The 19,241-nt window shown below is 38.7% G+C and overlaps 1 protein-coding gene across 1 annotated transcript; it reads left to right on the top strand.

Annotated features, from left to right (window-relative positions):
- The first annotated feature begins 3,983 nt into the window (after window positions 1-3,983).
- On the top strand, window positions 3,984-18,892 carry LOC147324510 (S-adenosylhomocysteine hydrolase-like protein 1). The gene is made up of 17 exons (XM_086298347.1): window positions 3,984-4,098; window positions 10,638-10,734; window positions 11,108-11,245; window positions 11,413-11,513; window positions 11,743-11,845; window positions 11,936-12,030; window positions 13,506-13,612; window positions 13,699-13,815; window positions 14,025-14,088; window positions 14,176-14,264; window positions 14,389-14,459; window positions 14,584-14,678; window positions 14,761-14,859; window positions 15,288-15,356; window positions 15,471-15,549; window positions 16,275-16,395; window positions 16,483-18,892. The coding sequence occupies exons 1-17, from the start codon at window positions 4,024-4,026 to the stop codon at window positions 16,487-16,489; spliced, it is 1,527 nt and encodes a 508-aa protein (XP_086154473.1). The 5' UTR covers window positions 3,984-4,023; the 3' UTR covers window positions 16,490-18,892.
- The last annotated feature ends 349 nt before the right edge of the window (window positions 18,893-19,241 follow it).

The raw sequence follows: 19,241 nt of genomic DNA, 5'->3' as shown, positions 1-19,241 counted from the left end.
ATAAATTGGAAAACGGCGTTTTGGTCTAATAACGCTCCGTGTCCACACTATCTTTTTCAGTTGTTTTCTTCCACACTGAAAACCCTACGTTCCTGTACTGTGCATGTGTGAAAAGTAATACGATTGAGCTGGGTCATTTCTGTCTGCCATTTATTTACTTTCTGGTTCTTTGAAAAGTCAAGGAAAAGTGCTGAGTTTTATCTGGAGCTATCTGGAGCATTTACAAACTGATATTAATCTTTATAAAGGCTGTCAAAATTGAGAGCAAACAAAACAACTGCTGCACAATGCCGTCCGCCATCTTAGTTGAATTGATCACATGACTGCAACGCTAAAACGGTGTCTTCAAATGTATCCACTTTGGAGAGCGTTTACAAAAAGGTCTGTTTTCCTTGACCAAAAACGACGTCTCGGTGTGGACGGAAGGCCAAAACGGAGCGAAAAAGATGCATTTTCAAACAAAAACATATTAGTGTGAACACGGCCTTAGACAGCAAGCTGAGGTTGCTTAAGTCACATACAGATAAGTGTTTGAAAGATTGTAATCCAGTTTACCAGCCAAAAGCAATTTACTTCACATTTTTAACGAGAAGAGTTATTTGCTGTAAGCATTAGGATGTGTGCAGTCCTCTGTCCTGTTACAGACTTATCACTCAAAAAGTGCTCCCACAAAAGAGTTTAGACATAAAAATAAGAAGTAAATAGACTTTCTACTTGAACTATATAGACTATAATCCTACTTAGGTAGAAGCTTAGTAGGTTAATATTGTTCAAATTGTATAATCAAAATGATGACGATCATTTTGGCTAAGAGCCCATGACTGACGGGGGCCCTAGAAAACAGCAGAAAAAACATTATTAACCTGTCTCCATAAAATAATGTTTGCCTCAAGGTCCTTAGAAACATGTTTGTTTCCTGGCATTACTTTTATTTTGGTTTTGGCAACAACGTGGCCTCCGACTGCCTCACCCCTCCTAATTCCCTGATTTGGTTTGGTCCAGATGCACGCGCTCCTAGCTGATGCCGAGCAGCAGCGGTAAGAGGTTTGGGAGACAGGTTTTTATTCTACAGACTTATTTATTGTGTTATAATAATACATTATAATTATAACCTATCCTGTTTATATTTTGTACACTGCCTGGGACTGTTGCATGTGGTGAGAGAGTTTTCAGTGATCCAAAACTGATTAAAACCTATTTGAGTTTCACAGGTTTCAGGACAGACATATTTTATTTGGCAATACTTTGTTTGAAAGTTGATATCCAAATGAGTATTTAGGTTATATTTGACAATACTCAGTATTATAAATAAAAATGTTTAAACAGTACACCATTTTATAGATGAGAATTTAAATGTATTTCCATCTGTATTTAGTGTACAATTAAAAAAAAGATTACAAATCTGATAACATTATCATTCAAAATAGAGAAAGATCCAGGCGCTTTGTCTCCGATCATGGTACTGCAAACACGTCCTGAACATCATCTTAAAGTCTTCTCTCTCAGAGGGTTTTTCTGTCTTAGCTGATGGGAAAACACCTCCCAACACCTGCAGAGCTGTTACACCCTCTAGTGGATAAAAAAAAAAACATGTACCTGGAGGTTAAAAGGTAGAAACCTGAAAAGACCAACTCTGTCCAGTTCACTGGATACTGCACAGAAGAACCTTTTATTCTGTTTGTAGGGACCTTCCTACTGCGATCTATTTAACCAGACATAACAAAACTATTGTACAGACTAAAGTTAAAGGACCTTTTTTTTTTTAAAACAAAGGTTAATAAAATCTGTCTTCAAACACCAGTCAGGTGCCCCTGTATGAACATTAAGACTTGTCTGTCTTGCTATATTTATTCGTCTGGTTCACAGTGGCCATTATGTATTAGCTCGCCGTACACTGGCTATCATCCAAAGTTTCTGCTGTTTTGCTGCAAAGTTTTTTCTTTCTGTAAGTGCAGTTCATCAGGGGAACACTAAGTGCGATTTATAACTGTTTCAAACCCCTTATATATACAAAAATCAGCCTATCTGAGAAACCCAGGCACTTCTGCCCATACCTACATGCAAAATCCCACCTCGTGTCTTTCAGCCTGGCATTGGAGCAGGTGATCAGGAACCACAGGGCCTCTGTTGATGCTGGTGGCATTTAATGTAAACATGACATCATGCCTGGTTGTTTATAATGTAACCCTCTGATCGAGTTACACATGTGCCTTAATGGGATTTGAGTCAGTGTTATCAAAGGCAACACAAAAACAAGAAATGCAAGTCCAGATGACTCAGATCTTGAATGCAAGGGCTTCCTTGTGTCCTTTTAGCATGAAAGACTGTATGACGGCACAAACTGACATCTACTTATTGATGGAGGTGAGTTACACTCCTGCATTTCCAGGTTACGTTTGCCTCGTGTCGAGCAGCAGTGCTCATATCTCTGTTTACACTGTACACACTGCATCCAAAATCAATTATCTGCTTTACATTTAGTCAAAGTAACCAAGAACTGCTACTGTTTAGAGTAAATACACTCTATGGAGGAGGAAATATCAGATATATGTGGGTAGAGAAGAAGAAGAAAGAAGCTAATTCAACACATTACTATCAGAGGAAACATGGAAAAGAACCAGATCCTGGGATTAGCTGATGGGTATCTGAAACCACTAGAGGAGTACAGAGCTGAACTTAATGGGGAGGATATGGAGAGTGCTAATGGTGGAACAAGGGAAAGCAAAGGCAGTCCGAACCTGCTGCAGATGCTAAAAGCAGCAGAGAGGAGGAGGGCGCAGCAAAGTCGGGACAGAGACAGGTTAGAGGTATCCAAGGTTATGGCGAAAGAACCGGTTACTGAAGCGCTGAAGACTACCATGGTGAGCAGAGACAGCGTTTTCACTATCACTATAAAAGTGCTAGGCCCACATAACATCACACATGCACCTGTGACTACACCACGGGGAGCGTGAATGTGCATCTACTCAAGATGTTAATGATATTTAGTCGCCATGAATGTTTGACCAGTACGCTCACGCAAATACTGCACTTGCTTTCCCTTTCTGAAAATGTAAAACGAGAGAGCTAACAAACTGACTCGTGTCATGTCTGATGATTGCAGCATTAAAAGCAGGACCTCTGAATAAATGTTTGTGAAAGAAGGATAAAACATCTTAACGTTTATGGGAACTACTCGTGGGAAGTGTGGGCAAATAAAAATGGCAGATCTTTTTCAATTACTTAGTACATTTGGCCCTTCCCTGCTCTGACATATCCAAATGTCTCTTTTAAAAAGCATATATATATATACATACATATTTCATTCTTGTGTCACCACAAACCTGGGAGCCTATCAGAGATACACCTATGTACAATCAGAAATGGGCAATATATCCTGTTCTTGCTGCCGATCAAGCTCCAAAAATATTGAATCCCAAAGTTCCTATCATGGCCTCAGTTTTGTTTTAGGTCCTGTGACTTAGAGCTGCCCTGTAGCCACAGAAAACAATAACCAACTGTTTCTGCAGGCTCTTGTCTTTTCCGTCACAGTTTAAATCAGTCAAATGCCACTCTAAGAGACTTCAGTAACACTGCAGTGCTGCTTGGTCATTCTGTGGACAGAAAACAATGAATTCATGCTCTATTGTCACATGGCCTCTCATGCTTACCTCTGTAACCCTTTTGTTAAGAATAATGTTCTTTCCTCGTGACCAGTTCTTCTGTCGTTTTTCTTTATGTTGCAATAACTGTCATTACGTTGCAAAACTGTCACCTCCCTGCTGTCTGTTTATTTTAAACTATTTTCATCTGTGGCCTCAAAAAGCACTCAACTGAGATTTTCTTTCCTTAAATCTCGCTCTTCATCTTTGTAGTTCCTGCTGTCTGTATTTTCTCAGAATCACACACAGAAAGCCTCACAGAGGTCACATTTCTCACTTCCACCTTCTTTTGTCACCTGTTTGGTGAGGGAGTGGCATCAAGCGTCACTTGAACAACATCGGCTTGCAGCTCTGCAGGGTTCATGAGAGTCACTGTGCTAGCATGAAGAAAGCGTATAATCTAGTGAATATATCTAAGGGCAAGAGGGAGGAGGCGGTGCAGTCCATCTGTATCAAGGTATCACAACTTTTCTTTCTTTTACAGAGGGCAGCGAGTCGAGGACTTGATGTGTAATTACAATTCAAGGTTTTTTAAGATTAGAGGGTTTAAGCAACATTACATTGGTTATGTTGGTCTTTGTCGATTGCACTGGCATAGAGGAAATGTGTGGTTGGACACAAAGAGAGAGATATTTTACACATTAAGATGTAATTCTGAGATTTATTTGAAGAGTATCTGTGCAGTAGCTGCTTTGAATTTGAATGTCCACCTGTACCTCATTAAGTTAACTTTCACACTGCTCCAAGTCAAAGGTTAATAGCTTTTGTGTTAATGATTGGTGGCTTGTGTAAGTGGCAGCTATTTTTGGAAGGCAGTATTTAAGTGATTTTACGAAACACAAGGTTTTCTTATAACCATGTGTTTAAAAAAAAAGCCCCCAGACTTTAAAATACAGCTTTATTTATATTTATTGGTGACTTTTTAATATAATTTATTTTTGTTTGTACCTGGTATTACTACACCCCATGTACAAAAGCCCTGGGCCACTTACAGGAAGTGCTTGGTCAGTTTTTATGGTGATGTTAATGCCTGGGGAGGTTTGAACTCTGCAGTTGTTGACACACTATGTGCCTCAGTAGAGCAGTGATCCTGCTCTGTGACTGTCACGGTCTGTGGGATTTGCTGTGGACTTCTGTTATCTGTGTTTCGTCTTAAATTCTAGTTTCCTTTATGCCTTTTACTGCTAGGCTGCTTTTTGATTCCTGTTAGTTTCATGTTTATTTCAGCATGTCATATTTTAGGTCAAGGTTAGGAGTTGTGGAGTTTAGTTACTCGTGTTTTAGACAATTCAGCTCTGATTATGCTTTAATCCCAGTCTGCTATAGAGTTTACTTCCATCTCATCCTCATGTGTCTTTTCTTGTACAGTTTGTTCAAGTTTCTTATCGATGTTCACTGCCTGTTTTATTTTGCTAGTTAATTGTCTCCTATGTCTTGTCTTTAATCAAATGCTGAAATCTCAAGGCAAACTTCAAGAAACAACAAAACCTTTATTTAGGTGAAGGATAAAAATCCAAAGAATTCATAGCAAAGTTCAAAATCTTCCTGAGCTCCAGAGGCACATTTTAAGACAAGTTGAACAGACTGAAAGCCTCGTTATACCCTGCAGTGCCTGGCAAACAGCACCATACAATAATGTTGTCATCAAACTGACATGTGCTGTCATAATCCGCCCTTACTGCCCATCGTCCGCCACAGCTGTCTTGAAGACACAAGTGCACAGTTATGTTAGTTTTTACTGTGAATTTAATGATATATCAGTGCATATACACATTCACTTATACTGAGGGAGCTATTGCAACAGCACAATGGTGTGGTGGTTTGCACTGTTGCCTCAAAGCAAGGTCCTGGGTCAGGAGCACTCCAGCTTCTCCCATACTCCAAGACATGTAGTGCCTTGCAGTGCAATTATTATCTTGCAGTTATATACATAGTAGGTAAGTGCGGCAGAGTGGGTAACAAAACACAGCTGAACTAGACCAGGAGCCAAACTGAAAACAGGCCACAAGAGACAAATGACTATCAAAATACAACAGGAGGTAACATGACAGAGAAACTCCTAACACCTAACTCTCATGTTTTTTAACTTGCTTTTGGTTGATTTTTATCTTTATGTTTTAGCTCCTGTGAAGCACTTTGTGATTTTTATCTTGAAAGGTGCTATATAGATAAGATTTTACTTGACTTTTTTACTTTACAAATACTTAACAAGATACGAGAGACTATAGGAGAATTACAAAGTAAAACACAAAGTAACACATATCACTCTAAACACAAGACTAGAAACCATAAAATAAAACAGAGGCCAAGGCAAAAGAAAATATGAACATCACAAGAAATTCATCACAGAAATGAAAACTTGAACCACCCACTAAAAATTCTAAACAAAAAAAAAAAACCCTGAACTAAATTTAACTTTAATAGTGTTACTAAAACTGTAACCAAACAGAAAATATTTAATATCAAACCCTTTAGCGTTCTGCTCAACCAATTGGTAGAGCACATTTTCAGGCCCTATCTAACTGAGGCTTTTGCTGAAATTGACCTACCATGTTGAGTCTTTTCTACCAATTGGTTTACATCTGTAATGCCAAAAAAGTCCACCAGAAGGCACTGTGAATGGAAACTGTTGGCTCTTCTTATACCCCTCCCAACCAGGAAGTCAGAAACAAAAAAACATCCAACATATTTTGAGTGTTTTTGATGAAACTAAGATAGGAAGATATAATTTTTTCTTATATGACAGTGTTAGAGGACTTACTAAACAGATGTATTTCACTTGACAGCATTAAAAAAGTGAAATTAAATGTTTAATAAATTTTTTTAAATTTACCACTAGACCCATTTTCTTTATCCATTGCTATTGATAAATCACATTAAGTGTTAGCACAGCAAGAATATGCTGAAATAATTTCCTCAGTAAGTCATTTTTGTAACTTTCTGAGTTAATATTATTAAATATTGTAAAAATCAAGACTAACATGTGGAAATCACAAATATCCCAACTGATTACCTTTTAACCAAATTACAGTATCTGGTAAATTAATATTACTAAGTTCTCAAAATTATAATTTCATGTTTAACAAGTACTATATGGACGTTAAACAATTATATGGCTAAAAATCACATAGTCCTGTGGCATGATACTCATGTATACTCAGTTTTGGTCATGTATGACCAAACTGCACCGGTGGAGCTCCCCTGATGGCAGACAAAGACCTGTTGAAGAAGGGCCATGGAACCTGTTATTACAGGTCTGATGAAGGTCTGATTGTGGTGGTGGTGGTCAGAGGGCCCGGTGGCGCCAGTGTCCGGCAGCCTCGCCTCTGTCAGTGCGCCCCAGGGCGGCTGTGGCTACAATGTAGCTTGCCATCACCAGTGTGTGAATGTGTGTGTGAATGGGTGGATGACTGGTTGTGTAAAGCGCTTTGGGGTCCTTAGGGACTAGTAAAGCACTATTCAAATACAGGACATTTACCATTTTACCATGATTGCAATAAAATGGTTTGACAAGAAATGTGTTAACCTTCTAAACAATGCCTGTGGGTTCATGCCTCTTTCATTGGTCAAACGGTGGAGCAAAGAGCCCAATGCAAAGACCAATGCCCATCACTCATCCCTGTATATAATTAGCATATGGGAAGAATTAAGCTTTCTGATATGATATTACACCTGTATAAGACAAGTTATAAGTTACAAGTTAAGGAGATGGCATATTCCACTGTTCGGATACATCCTTGACTTGAATACCTGGTCTACAAGAGGGACTGTGCCCTACTGGACCAGAAACCGATGGCTCTCAAAAGGTTTCCACCTGGCTGTGTCTGAACCAAGTTAACAAGCCAGCATCTAGAGTTGGAGGACCATGATTCAGCTCTCCAAGACCACAGAATCAATGCTACACCCTAAGACCCCGACGACCAAAACCATGAGCAGGTGTGCTTGATTTGCACTGTTTTTATTTGATTTTGATTTTGCACAGTAGCATTCAATCAGAAATGGCCTGAATGGGAGTATTTTGTGCTGCAGCACATTTTTCACATTTGCAGACTAAAAAAACGATGTATTTTGTTGTTTGATATAATACTTTCCTTTGATGGAATGAAAACAGCAATGTTCACTGGCATGCTACTAGAAATAAACTGTATCCAATGCCCTGGATAGTTTTTGTTATCAATTTAATTATAATTTGGCCTTTTTTTATAATTGTATTATCTAATGTATTTGTATGACATTTCATACTTTTACCATTACGTGACATCTCAACCGTTAGAGATCAATATTTTAAAAACTACAGGGTCTATTGAAAAAATATATATATTGATTGTGGTTATTACTCACCCAAATCAATAAGAAATGCAAACAAAAAAAAATCCATTGTTTTTTCTTGGTGTTGACCTCAAAGGGTTAATTCAAAGTTAAAAACCACAAAACCCACAGTTCTGAATCAGTGTTTTAGCATCTGCATACTCGTCCTGTGTCCTACTTGTGTTCCCTGGGTGGATCTCTGGTTGCCACTTGGTTGGGCTTGCTGCCCCTTATGTAACAAAGCTCGTCCTTTGTTTTTCTTTTGTTGTCCGCTTCAGAGACCTGTGTTTGGTTTCTCTTTCACACCATTCATTAGAGTGTCCTTACTTGGTCTGGGACTTCATGGCACTTCATGGCTCAGTTGCTGTGGTCTCTAAACACTTCCACTTTCCAATAATACCACTTGTGGGATATCTCAGCGGGAGGAAATTTCACAAACTGACTTGTTGCAATGGTGGCATCCTGTTACAGTACCACACCCTAATTTAGCAAGCTCTTAAGAACAATTCATGCTTTTATAAATGTTTGCACAGGCAGAGCGCACGGCTAGGTGCTGGATTTTATATACCTAATTTCAGAGATTATGAGGCGTGACCCAGTACTGTTGCCCATAAAGTGTATATTTAAACCAGATCAGCAAAGTTTACTAATGTTGTTAATGTTGACAAGAGACCTTTGCCAAACAAAGTATTTAAATGAGGCATGCTTGTCACAGTCTGGCGGAGGCAGACTGTATGGAGTGAACAAACTAAAACAAACAACAACAAAAAAACCTGGACATGAAACTTGGAAACATGGTGTGGAGAACGTGACGTGAACAACAGACGACCTGACAAAGAATGAACAGAAACACGCCGACTAAATACACACATGGGGAAACAGCTGACACTAGTCTGACATAATGAGACAAAGGAAGCAAATCTGACTACACTGACATAGGACACAGACCTTCAAAATAAAACAGGAGACATGAGACGCAGACATGACAATATAAACTTGACAACATAAGACACGCAGCATGAAACACATAAAGGGAGAGGGAAACTTAAATACAGGGGTAGAAAACACAAAGGGAATCTAATAAACAAATGAACTTAGCTACACTAAAGAACTTAAACATAACATCCAAATAAACTAAAACTCAAAACGCTGGGTCAACAGACCAGGAACTTGACAATGCTGGGCTGTTTTAAATCAGCAGGTTTATGAAATAAATGTTCATGTATGTGGACTGTATTTCATTCATTGAAGAATTTGACGTGTAGAGGAGTGGCATCGTGAGAGTGGACAGTCTGTCACAGCAGCTCCTGTAGTTTCCTCAGTAATTTCCCTTGTGAGATCGATAATCTGCCTGTCTGTCTGTCTCTCTTACTTTAGTTTAATGGACCTCAGGGTGTCCAGTCTCTTTCCATGACTGCCTGCCCTGACTTAGTATTTTATGCCATTATAAAATTTATTTGGATTCTAGATTTCTTCTTGCACCCTCGGTCTAGTTTAAATGTGTGGTTAAGTTGGGGGATTTAAAAAATATTACCCTGCCTGGACTTAAAGATACCTGGAAGTAAACTGTATCACATGTAATGAAAAGAAAGATTTTTTCAGGAACGTAAACCCAGACCAATGCTTTTTTAAATGTGCAATATAAAAACCATAGGCTACCATCATTAAATACATGGCAAACCAAATCAATTCTGCATAACACTGTAGGTGTTCTGAGATGAGATTAGAAACCTGAACTCGTGCTTCACTAAGCTTTCCTGAAGGCAGACACCTTTTCCATGCATAATATCTTTTTCATTGCTTTGCTTTGTGTCATAAAAAAGCCTCAAACATATGTGTTAATCGCTTCTGTCTTGTTGTTTTTAGTTGCATGACTGCTGTGTTTCAGCCATGAGTGCAGTTTCTTGCTTTTTTCTTCTTTTTTGCTCACAGTTGTTGTTTTCTCCTTCTGTGGGGTTTGAAAGCAGCTGACGAGTTATGACAGCTAATAACAGAATTGAAACAAGTTAGTCAAACCCCCATTACTTTAGGAGCTATATGTTACTGTATTTTTTACATTACAAAAAATAAGCACCCTCTCCTTTCCTGTAATGCATCTCACAAGGTGCTAATGTTCCCATTTGAGGCTTATTAAGGATCAAGTTTGCAAAAAACAGAAATATGTTACATTTTCCAGAATGCAATCAAATGATATCTTAAATGCAAAGCTTCAAACACTTGAGGTCAGCGTGTGGGCGTGTTGGTCTTGGTGGGTGTGCACATATGTAAGAGAAAGAACAAAAGCAGAAAAAAAAATCTGCCATCCACAGAAAAGCTGAAGACAGGTGGTGAGCCTTCAGTAAGGCTGAGCTGTAGGTTTAAGTCTACGCGTGCAGCCAGGGAGCAGACATGGCCAAGTGGGATTCCTGTGGCAGCAGCCCAGCCTTCAAACAGCCACACTGGATGGTGAGATTGCAACAGATACAGAGATAAAAGAGAGAAATAGAAAGATTAATGACACAGATAGGCTGTGAGAAGAGAGTTAAAAGAAAGTTGGTGTTTTATGAGCAAATGTATCTGCTTTGACTGCCGCATCTATCTGCTTCAAACAGAGAGGAAAAACCTTTGTGACCTGCTGAGAGGTAAAACTGAAATATTTGGTATCTGTCTTTTTGAGCCTGTCTGTGATTTCCTTTTATGATTCTTCAGCAAATACCGTTCACTGGCCAGAAGCAAGAATTCAACAGACCTCCCACAAGGACTGTTCGGTCCATGTCTCAGTCATCTACGGATAGCTTCGCTTCAGGTATGGAAACATGAAAACAGACTCGCTGTGAAGTCTAATCACATGTCTCTGATATATAAACTGAGCTGTTTTTTTGATCCCAGCATCGCAAACTGAGGATTAACCTGTAGGCCAAACCTTAATTAAAGTGAAAAGTCTTCTGCAGAATTAGGTCTCATTAATTTGGTCCTAATCTGCTCCATGAGCCTTTCTCAAAAATGTCAGTCACTGCCAGAGTATGTGCAGACTTCAAAGAGATCAGAGAAAAGAATCACCTAGTTATCAACAAGATAAAGGCTGGAAAACCTGAGCCAAAGAATCATGTGTTTCTGTAATACTCCTTCATGTGTCAGCCAGATGATTTGTCTCACATAGTCTAAATTATGTGTTGCAGTGCACAGTGACACCTCTGATGATGAGTCTTCTCCTCGAGACAAGCTTCAGAAATCCACCAAAGGCCCGTCTGACTTCTGCATCAAAAACATCAGTCAGGCTGATTTTGGACGCAAAGAAATAGAAATGGCAGAGCAAGGTACGCCAGTACCAACGGCCTTCAAACCACAGTTTATGCAGAAGTTACAATATAACAGTAAAATGAATGTTACTGCCCATCTAAAGAGGCTCTGTAGAGAAATGCACAAGAGGAGGATCTAAGACTGTCCTGGTTTTTGTGTCTTGATTCTCATCTGTGATATTTAGAAATGCCAGCTCTGATGAACCTGAGGAAAAGGGCAGGTGGGGAGAAACCGCTGGCTGGAGCCAAAGTAGTGGGCTGCACACACATCACTGCACAGACAGCGGTCAGTTCAACACACACACTGCTGTCAAATAAAGAAACAAGCACTGACAGAGATTTACAAAGTGCCAAATACAGATCTGGTTTGTTTCTTTAAATAAAGAGAAGAATATCACTATTTAGATTTTATTTTATTTCTATATTGCATATTATCCACAGTGCATCATATAATTCTGCATTAGCACTACTTCAGTGTCTAGAACCGGCCTCTGTGTGTTTATGGTGTCCTGCAGGTGCTGATTGAGACTCTGGCTGCGTTGGGGGCGCAGTGTCGCTGGGCGGCTTGTAACATTTTCTCGACTCAGAATGCTGTGGCGGCTGCTCTGGTTAAAGCAGGTACAGCTTCTGCACAAGCTCCTGGTTTTACTCTTCCTCCCTCTTACTTTTTTGACCATCACACATTTTTCATGCCACTTCCCTTCTCAGGCATCTCAGTGTTTGCGTGGAGAGGAGAATCGGAGGATGAGTTCTGGTGGTGTATTGACCATTGTGTCGGCACTGAGACCTGGCAGCCCAACATGGTATGATGATCGACTCTGCTTACACGTCACATAGCTTCCCCTAGAAGTACACAGTTCTTATGGTAGTTTCATTTTGATGGAGAGAGACAGGCTAGCAACCAAAAATGAACCAGAAAAAACACAATACATACAAGTTATAAACTGATTTGCATGTCATTGAGTGAAATAAGTATTTCATAACCAAGATGAGATTTGGTACTTGGTGGAGAACCCTTTGTTGGCAAACACAGTGGTAAAGTGTTTCTTGTAGCTGGTTACCAGCTGTGTACACCACAGCACGTTTCTGTATCGTTTAAAAAGACAGGCCTGCACATGTGGCTTCTTGAACACGAGGACCATTGCAGGCACTGCAAGATTTTAGTCCATTACCCCATAGTGTGTTACCAATGGTGTTTTTGGTGAGTGTGGTTCCTACTAACTTCAGATCACTAACAAGTTCCTCCGATATAATTTTGTGATGATTCACCACCTTTTTCAATTATCTCACCTCATGAGGCAAGATCTCACGTGGAGCTCCAAACCGAGAGCAACTAGTGATCATTTTATATTTCTTCCACTTTCGAATAATCAAGCCAGCAGTTGTTGTCTTCGAACCGCGCTTCTTGCTGATGGACTTGTAGGCCATTCCAGACTTGTGCAGATACTTCTTAAGATCAGAATTATCTGTAATTGATTGATTATAATCTGTGTGCTATATGGACTCACAACCAGCATGAATTACAGCAGGGTTGTAGGGGATCATTTCACTCAGTGTGGGGTTTTTTGTTATTTTTTCTTGATCTTTTATTGATATTCGGTCTCTCTCCAGTAAAATGAAATTACCATGAAAATTAAACACTGTTCATTTATTTCTAAGTGAGCAAACTTACAAATTCAACAAGAGGTTGAATAATTATTTTTACTCACTGTATGCATAATGTGTCCTGTTTTTTTCAAAGCAGGTCTATTATGCACATTTCCAGCTCTATATCCTTAGCTATGTTTTCCTGCAGCCTCATCTGGAGTCTTAAAATAAACTTCTTTGAGCTAACTTTCTCCTAAATGTTGGCTTTCACCTGATAGCTTCATGTGCAGATTCTCTTAAGAGAGATTAATGTAATATTTAAGCATACATTTCAGGAGGAGTGTATTTGTACTCACATCCTCCGTGGTATTTCAGAAGATACTGTTCGTGTTTGAAGACTTTTTGTAGCCTCAGATCTTAAACACCATTAGTATTTCAAATATAATTAATACTTGGTAAACTGTTCCTTTACACTCAAATTTTCAACGCAATTTATTGGAATTTATTGGAATCTTAATGAATAATTATTTGAGTACATGAACCTTTGATTTTATATATTTCAGATGCATTTTATTGAAAATTATTGCTTCATGTTTATGTGGGCCAAGAACCATTTGACCTACAATTCAGTGTGTTATCTACAAAGGCTTCCATGAAGGTGCCTCGAGCTTGTTTTTCTTATTATTCCCAGGTCCTCGATGACGGTGGTGACTTGACTGACTGGATCTATAAGAAGTATCCGGAACTGTTTAAGAATCTCAAAGGTGTTGTGGAGGAAAGCATCACAGGGATCTATCGGTGAGTGTAAACACGAAGCTCGAATGACTTTAAGGTTACAAAGTCAATCTGCAGCTCACGTGGGTGTTTCCGTGCCTCTGATTCAGGTTGTACCAGCTGTCAAAGGCAGGCAGACTGTCTGTTCCTGCTATGAATGTCAACGATTCGGTGACCAAACAGAAGTTTGACAACCTGTACTTCTGCAAGGAGTCTGTACTGGAAGGGTAATTAATCCTGTTGCGACTATTGGAGATTATGTATCGGAATTTCAGGAGCAGGACCACGCCTCCAAACACGCTCCTTCCGGTTGTCATCTATATAGGTTGACAAACTGTCTGTCAAACCTAAAATGAGGTCATGGGCCCAGCCAGTGAATAAACAGATAAAAACACCAGCATAGCAGCAAACTGACCATGATCAACTCTGCTTCCAGGCTGAAGCGGACCACTGACATCATGTTTGGAGGAAAGCAGGTGGTGGTGTGTGGATATGGCGAGGTTAGTGGGATATAAAGTGTTTGCCCCGTGAAATAACCCACATTTAAGCCACTCGGCCAGACTGTGTTGAATTTCTTTTTCTCGTAGGTTGGAAAAGGCTGCTGCGCTGCCCTAAAAGCACTGGGTGCTATAGTGTATGTCACAGAAGTGGATCCTATCTGTGCCCTTCAGGCCTGGTATGAATAGAAGAAGCTTTTATCAACCAAGATGTGAAGTGTTCCCTCCTCTTACGCCACACCATGAAAAAAACATGATGAAATACTGTTTTAACCCTGTCCTCTTATCCCCCACTCCACTCAGCATGGATGGCTTCAGAGTAATTAAACTGAGTGAAATAGTCAGACATATAGACATGGTCATCACCTGCACAGGTGACTGCTGTCATCCTATGATTAATACTTTTTTTTTAAACAAAACAATCAAAATATTATTTTTAATTAATTTTTTTTTTCACCTGTTTTTTTTTTTTTTTTTTTACTCACTGCTTCTCTGCAGGGATTAAAAATGTTGTGATGAGAGAACATTTGGACAAAATGAAGAATGGCTGCATAGTCTGCAACATGGGACACTCCAGCAGTGAGATAGATTTGGTAAAGACACATGTTGTGTGTGCGTGTATAGGCCTCTATATGTGAATGATTTGGCGTTAAACTATAGATTCCTATGTCTCAGGCTGGTCTGCGGTCTTTAGATCTGAAGTGGGTGCATGTGAGACCTCGGGTGGATCACGTCATCTGGCCTGATGGCAAGAGAATTGTCTTGCTGGCAGAGGTGAGGATACTCTGTTCTTCTAATGAGGCCCAAATCATGTAAGGACTTTAAATGTGTGACCTTAAAGTACACTGCTTATTTAGCAAGAGAAATATGCGCTCTTCTTAATGTATTATAAGGAACAGATGGATGAATCTGAGAGATTCTGAGATAAAAATAGAGAGAAATTCAGAAAAGAAAAGCAGCAATTATGATATAAAGACCAGGTGTGTATCCTCCAAAAGTAAATAATAACATCAGACAGCACAGGAAGAGCATTTGTGTACGCTGTGCTTTAAACTGGGGGCTCATACTACACTAATCATAACGTTATCCTGTTTAGTACATACAAACCACAGTTCAATTGGGATGAAATATTATTTCAAATGGTTGTAATCATAGCCGCTCTTACGTGATTTGTTTTCATTTAGTATTGACTTTCCTCTCAGGGTCGTTTGCTGAATCTGAGCTGCTCTACCGTGCCCTCATTTGTCCTCTCCATCACTGCCGCTACCCAGGTAAGAAAACAGATTTACAAAGTGGTTATTCTTTTCTAAATGCATCACAGCAGCTCTGTCAGTCATTAGGCTGCTCGCAGTCACTTTTAGTTAACGTTCGCTGTTATGTTTCAGGCCATGGCTCTCATAGAGCTGTACAATGCCCCAGAAGGAAGATACAACAAGGATGTCTACCTGCTGCCAAAGAAGATGGGCAAGTTACAATGCATTCTTCATTTTAAAAAGGACTTTTTCCCTCCCACTGTTGCCAAGTGCTTGCACATGTTGGTTGTAGGGTTTTTACCTTTTAATATAAAGTGTCTTGAGGACTGTTGTTGTATCTGGTGCTATACAATTAAAACTGAATTTAATTTAATTACTTTCTCTTTCTATCCCACAGCTGTTAATGTATCTTGTACTCGATACTAAGCTTTAGTTACTTACCATTTTGTATTGGAAATCTACATTATATAAGTGAATACCTGTAATACAGTCATTAAAAAGTTACAAAATTAAAATGCATATAAATGAATTAATAATTATGATCTAATAATATAAAGTATTGATTGTGGAAAAGTGCCATTCTACATAATGACTACATTTACTTTAGTGTTACTAGATACTTTAAATATGTTTTTTATATTATATAGCATGATAATTATTAAGCTACTTAAAGGGGATTTTATTTAATTTAAGTTAAAAAAAAAAGTCTAAATACTTTTTTGCACTTTGCACTATCAACACAAAATCAAGCTTGAAAACATTCACATAATACATTTGTAATGGGTCTCAGGGCTGCACATAAGCCTGAAAATCATATTAAATGTTTTATAGACCATTATAATTGTATTTTGTCATTAATTATTCTTTTTCCTGTTTTATCAGTATAGCCAAGAAGAAAATTAAGGTGTGATAATCTTTGTGTCTCCATATTTTCAGATGAATACGTGGCCAGCCTTCACCTGCCGATATTTGACGCACACCTCACAGAGTTGTCAGATGATCAGGCCAAGTACATGGGCATCAGCAAACACGGACCCTTCAAACCAAACTATTACAGGCATAAACTTCTCTCTCACATAGACAAACACTAACACACATTTTAACGTTTAATGTTTCTGATCTTTTTCTGTTTTTGTTGTAACAGGTATTGATGTTTTGCTCACAAAATTGACGGACAGACGATCTTCAGAAAAGCTGCTGTGAAAACAGGAGCGCTGACGCCCTCTACAGTCTGAAGCTTTACAGAGTGTATCTGAAGCAACAGCATATTACAGTTTTTTACAGATGCTAGGACACATTTCTCAATACTTAGGTCACTTTTGCAAAACTCTTCACACAATCCTCCTAACTGACCTTCAGCTTGGCAAAGCAGTTCATTTCACATTCAAAATGCACTACAACTACCAAAACACTTCATTCAGGTCTCAAATAAACTCATTCTTCCAGAACACTAGCAAAGGTTGACAGCCGACAAACACACTTTGTCACCCACAAAACAATGACCTAAAAAACACTAACAACATGTAGCATTACACAGTGTTTTCTTGTGTAAAACAAGGACACATCTCTGTTTATAATTTCAATATATGTTACTGGAATGAATCAGACATCATGCAGAATTCGTTAATATTTGTTTCTGTATATTTTTTTTTTTGCACTAAGTAATCCCAAAATACAAGAATTTGTATACACACCATCCACTGATACACATACAATAGTAATGCTATTCTACTCGGTCTTCTCCATTTGGCCACAGGTTCTCATCCACATCACATCTCATGTCATCTAGGGCAACACACCTAGGAAAGAATCTTCTGGCTGCCAGAATTGAAGGAGTTGAAAAATTGAAGGAGTAACACCTGTGTAGATGTTCATCTACAATGAGAATCAGCTGTGGCTGGTTAAACTGCATTTTTAGATTTACAGTTTTTCTCAGTCGCTTTGGTGCGTTTCTCAGATCAGAATTGAAATTCTCATAACTATTAGTTCAACCTCCACAACACTCAGTCATTTGTGCACATCATAGTAGCAATTTCTCCTCTCTCTGAACAAACTGCAAATGATTTTGGACATGAATCAGTTGCTTCCATACATTTCCCTGCTGCTTTCTGACATTTCCATTTGCTTATGTCATGTCAGTCAAAAGTAATCATACCTATGGATGCTGAATAGTCGTTCCCAATAAAACTAATAGTCATACATCCATTGCTTAAGTCATCACACACAAAATTGTTGAATTAGTTATCACATGCCAAATATTGGCCATCTGTCAAGCAAATCCTATACCTTTCTGTATCATTTTTCCTGGAAATGTCTCCGAAATTGAACAATTGATCTCAGGTGAATTACAGCTGTCACTCATGAGGAGGCTCTACCAAATTGGTGATTTTATGTTTACATGTATTCTACAGTGAACAAGTGACTGTAGCATATTTTTCTTTTGCACAATTCTGTAGGATTACAAACACTTCTACACAATGGAAATGTGAAACGTACGTATTCAGTGTCTCAGTTACTCCCAAGACTCCCATAACATCTACAGTGACTTTACTGCACATTTCAGATGGCTGTACAGGTAGGCCATAGTGCTGTCGTCAGCATTTTCAGGTGTCACCAATTGTTTTTGCAATGGGAAACACTGAAATTATAAACTGTCATAGTGGAAACATGACAATGCCATTTGACTATCTTGTTCATAAAGATGGTGTCAAGACTTTTCATTTTGATGGCACTGACAGTTTCATTGACATGGATACTTGCTTTTGAGGTATGGATAATCAATTCTGTGCATGTGACGTGCTTTTGCAGGCTATCCACTAGGTTTTGCAGTTTGCACTAATTGTTTTGGGAAATGCACTAACTGCTGTGCAAATGTTAATGGTGTTCTGAGAAACGCGCCAAAGCGACTGAGAAAAACTGTAAAATATGTTTCAATAAAATATTGCTGTTGCATTTTGCTGTCTTTTCAAGTTTTGCATTGTGTTATTGTTTTGGCCATGAGTTTAACAGTTTTGAAAACAGTATGTAAGCACATGCAAAATGTCCTGTACGTACAAAGATTTTTGGCAGTTGTTGTGTCTGAGTGAGAAAATAATTCATGAAATTTGAGAGATGTAGTCATTGAATGCATTTTGTGCCAAAACAATGATAACTGGTCCTCAGTTTAGCCCACATAGACTTCTGTTGTGCTCACTGTGTGAGGAGTTTTGCAAACGTGACCTAAGTATTGAGAAATGTGTCCTAGCATCTGTAAAAAACTGTAAGACTGACTTTTCTGTATTCCTATGTATTGTACACTGTTCCAGATTTTCACATTGTCCACAGTAACCAGAATTTAATCAGTATGATGTCTTAATTCAAGAGGGAGGAAATGAAAAACTGTTCTGAATGGGACGGAGTTGCTTTTCTATCAGCTGAATGGAGTACCTGAAAACGTACTCTTGTCACATCACCTAAAACCCCCATCCTTTTCTAACATTTAGATAAATTAATTTTAACTAACAGGCAAGTTGTTAGACTTTTGTACATATAAATATAAAATAATTATTATAATAAAAAATACATTTTACTCTTTCTGCATTTCTGCTTTATAACTTGAAAACACCAAAACCACCAATGAACTTTCTAACTTATAAACCATAGAACAACTTAATGAACACTATTTGACTTATTTGTATTGATAGATACGGTTGCAGTTGTGTACAACCTTGTATATTCAGGTCTACTTCTGGTTTCCAAGAATTAAAATATATAGTAAATGGGCTGGTTCTGCCTCATTCACAAAAGCCATGTTTCCCCTTCACGCTAGTGCTTTCTGTTTAACATTCACACACCAAAAAAATGCATCTGAGAGCAACTTGGGGTTCACACTTTAGTTGCCAGGGATTGCACTACCAGCTTAAC

This window comes from Aulonocara sp. 'chitande type north' Nkhata Bay, linkage group LG7 (assembly GCF_057382095.1).
Source record: "Aulonocara sp. 'chitande type north' Nkhata Bay isolate Kocher_YH1m ecotype deep benthic linkage group LG7, A_spYH_male_GT1.1, whole genome shotgun sequence".
NCBI classification, from domain to species: Eukaryota; Metazoa; Chordata; class Actinopteri; order Cichliformes; family Cichlidae; genus Aulonocara; species Aulonocara sp. 'chitande type north' Nkhata Bay.
The sequence above is the reverse complement of the archived record's forward strand: the minus strand, read 5'-3'. Positions and strand labels throughout refer to the sequence as shown.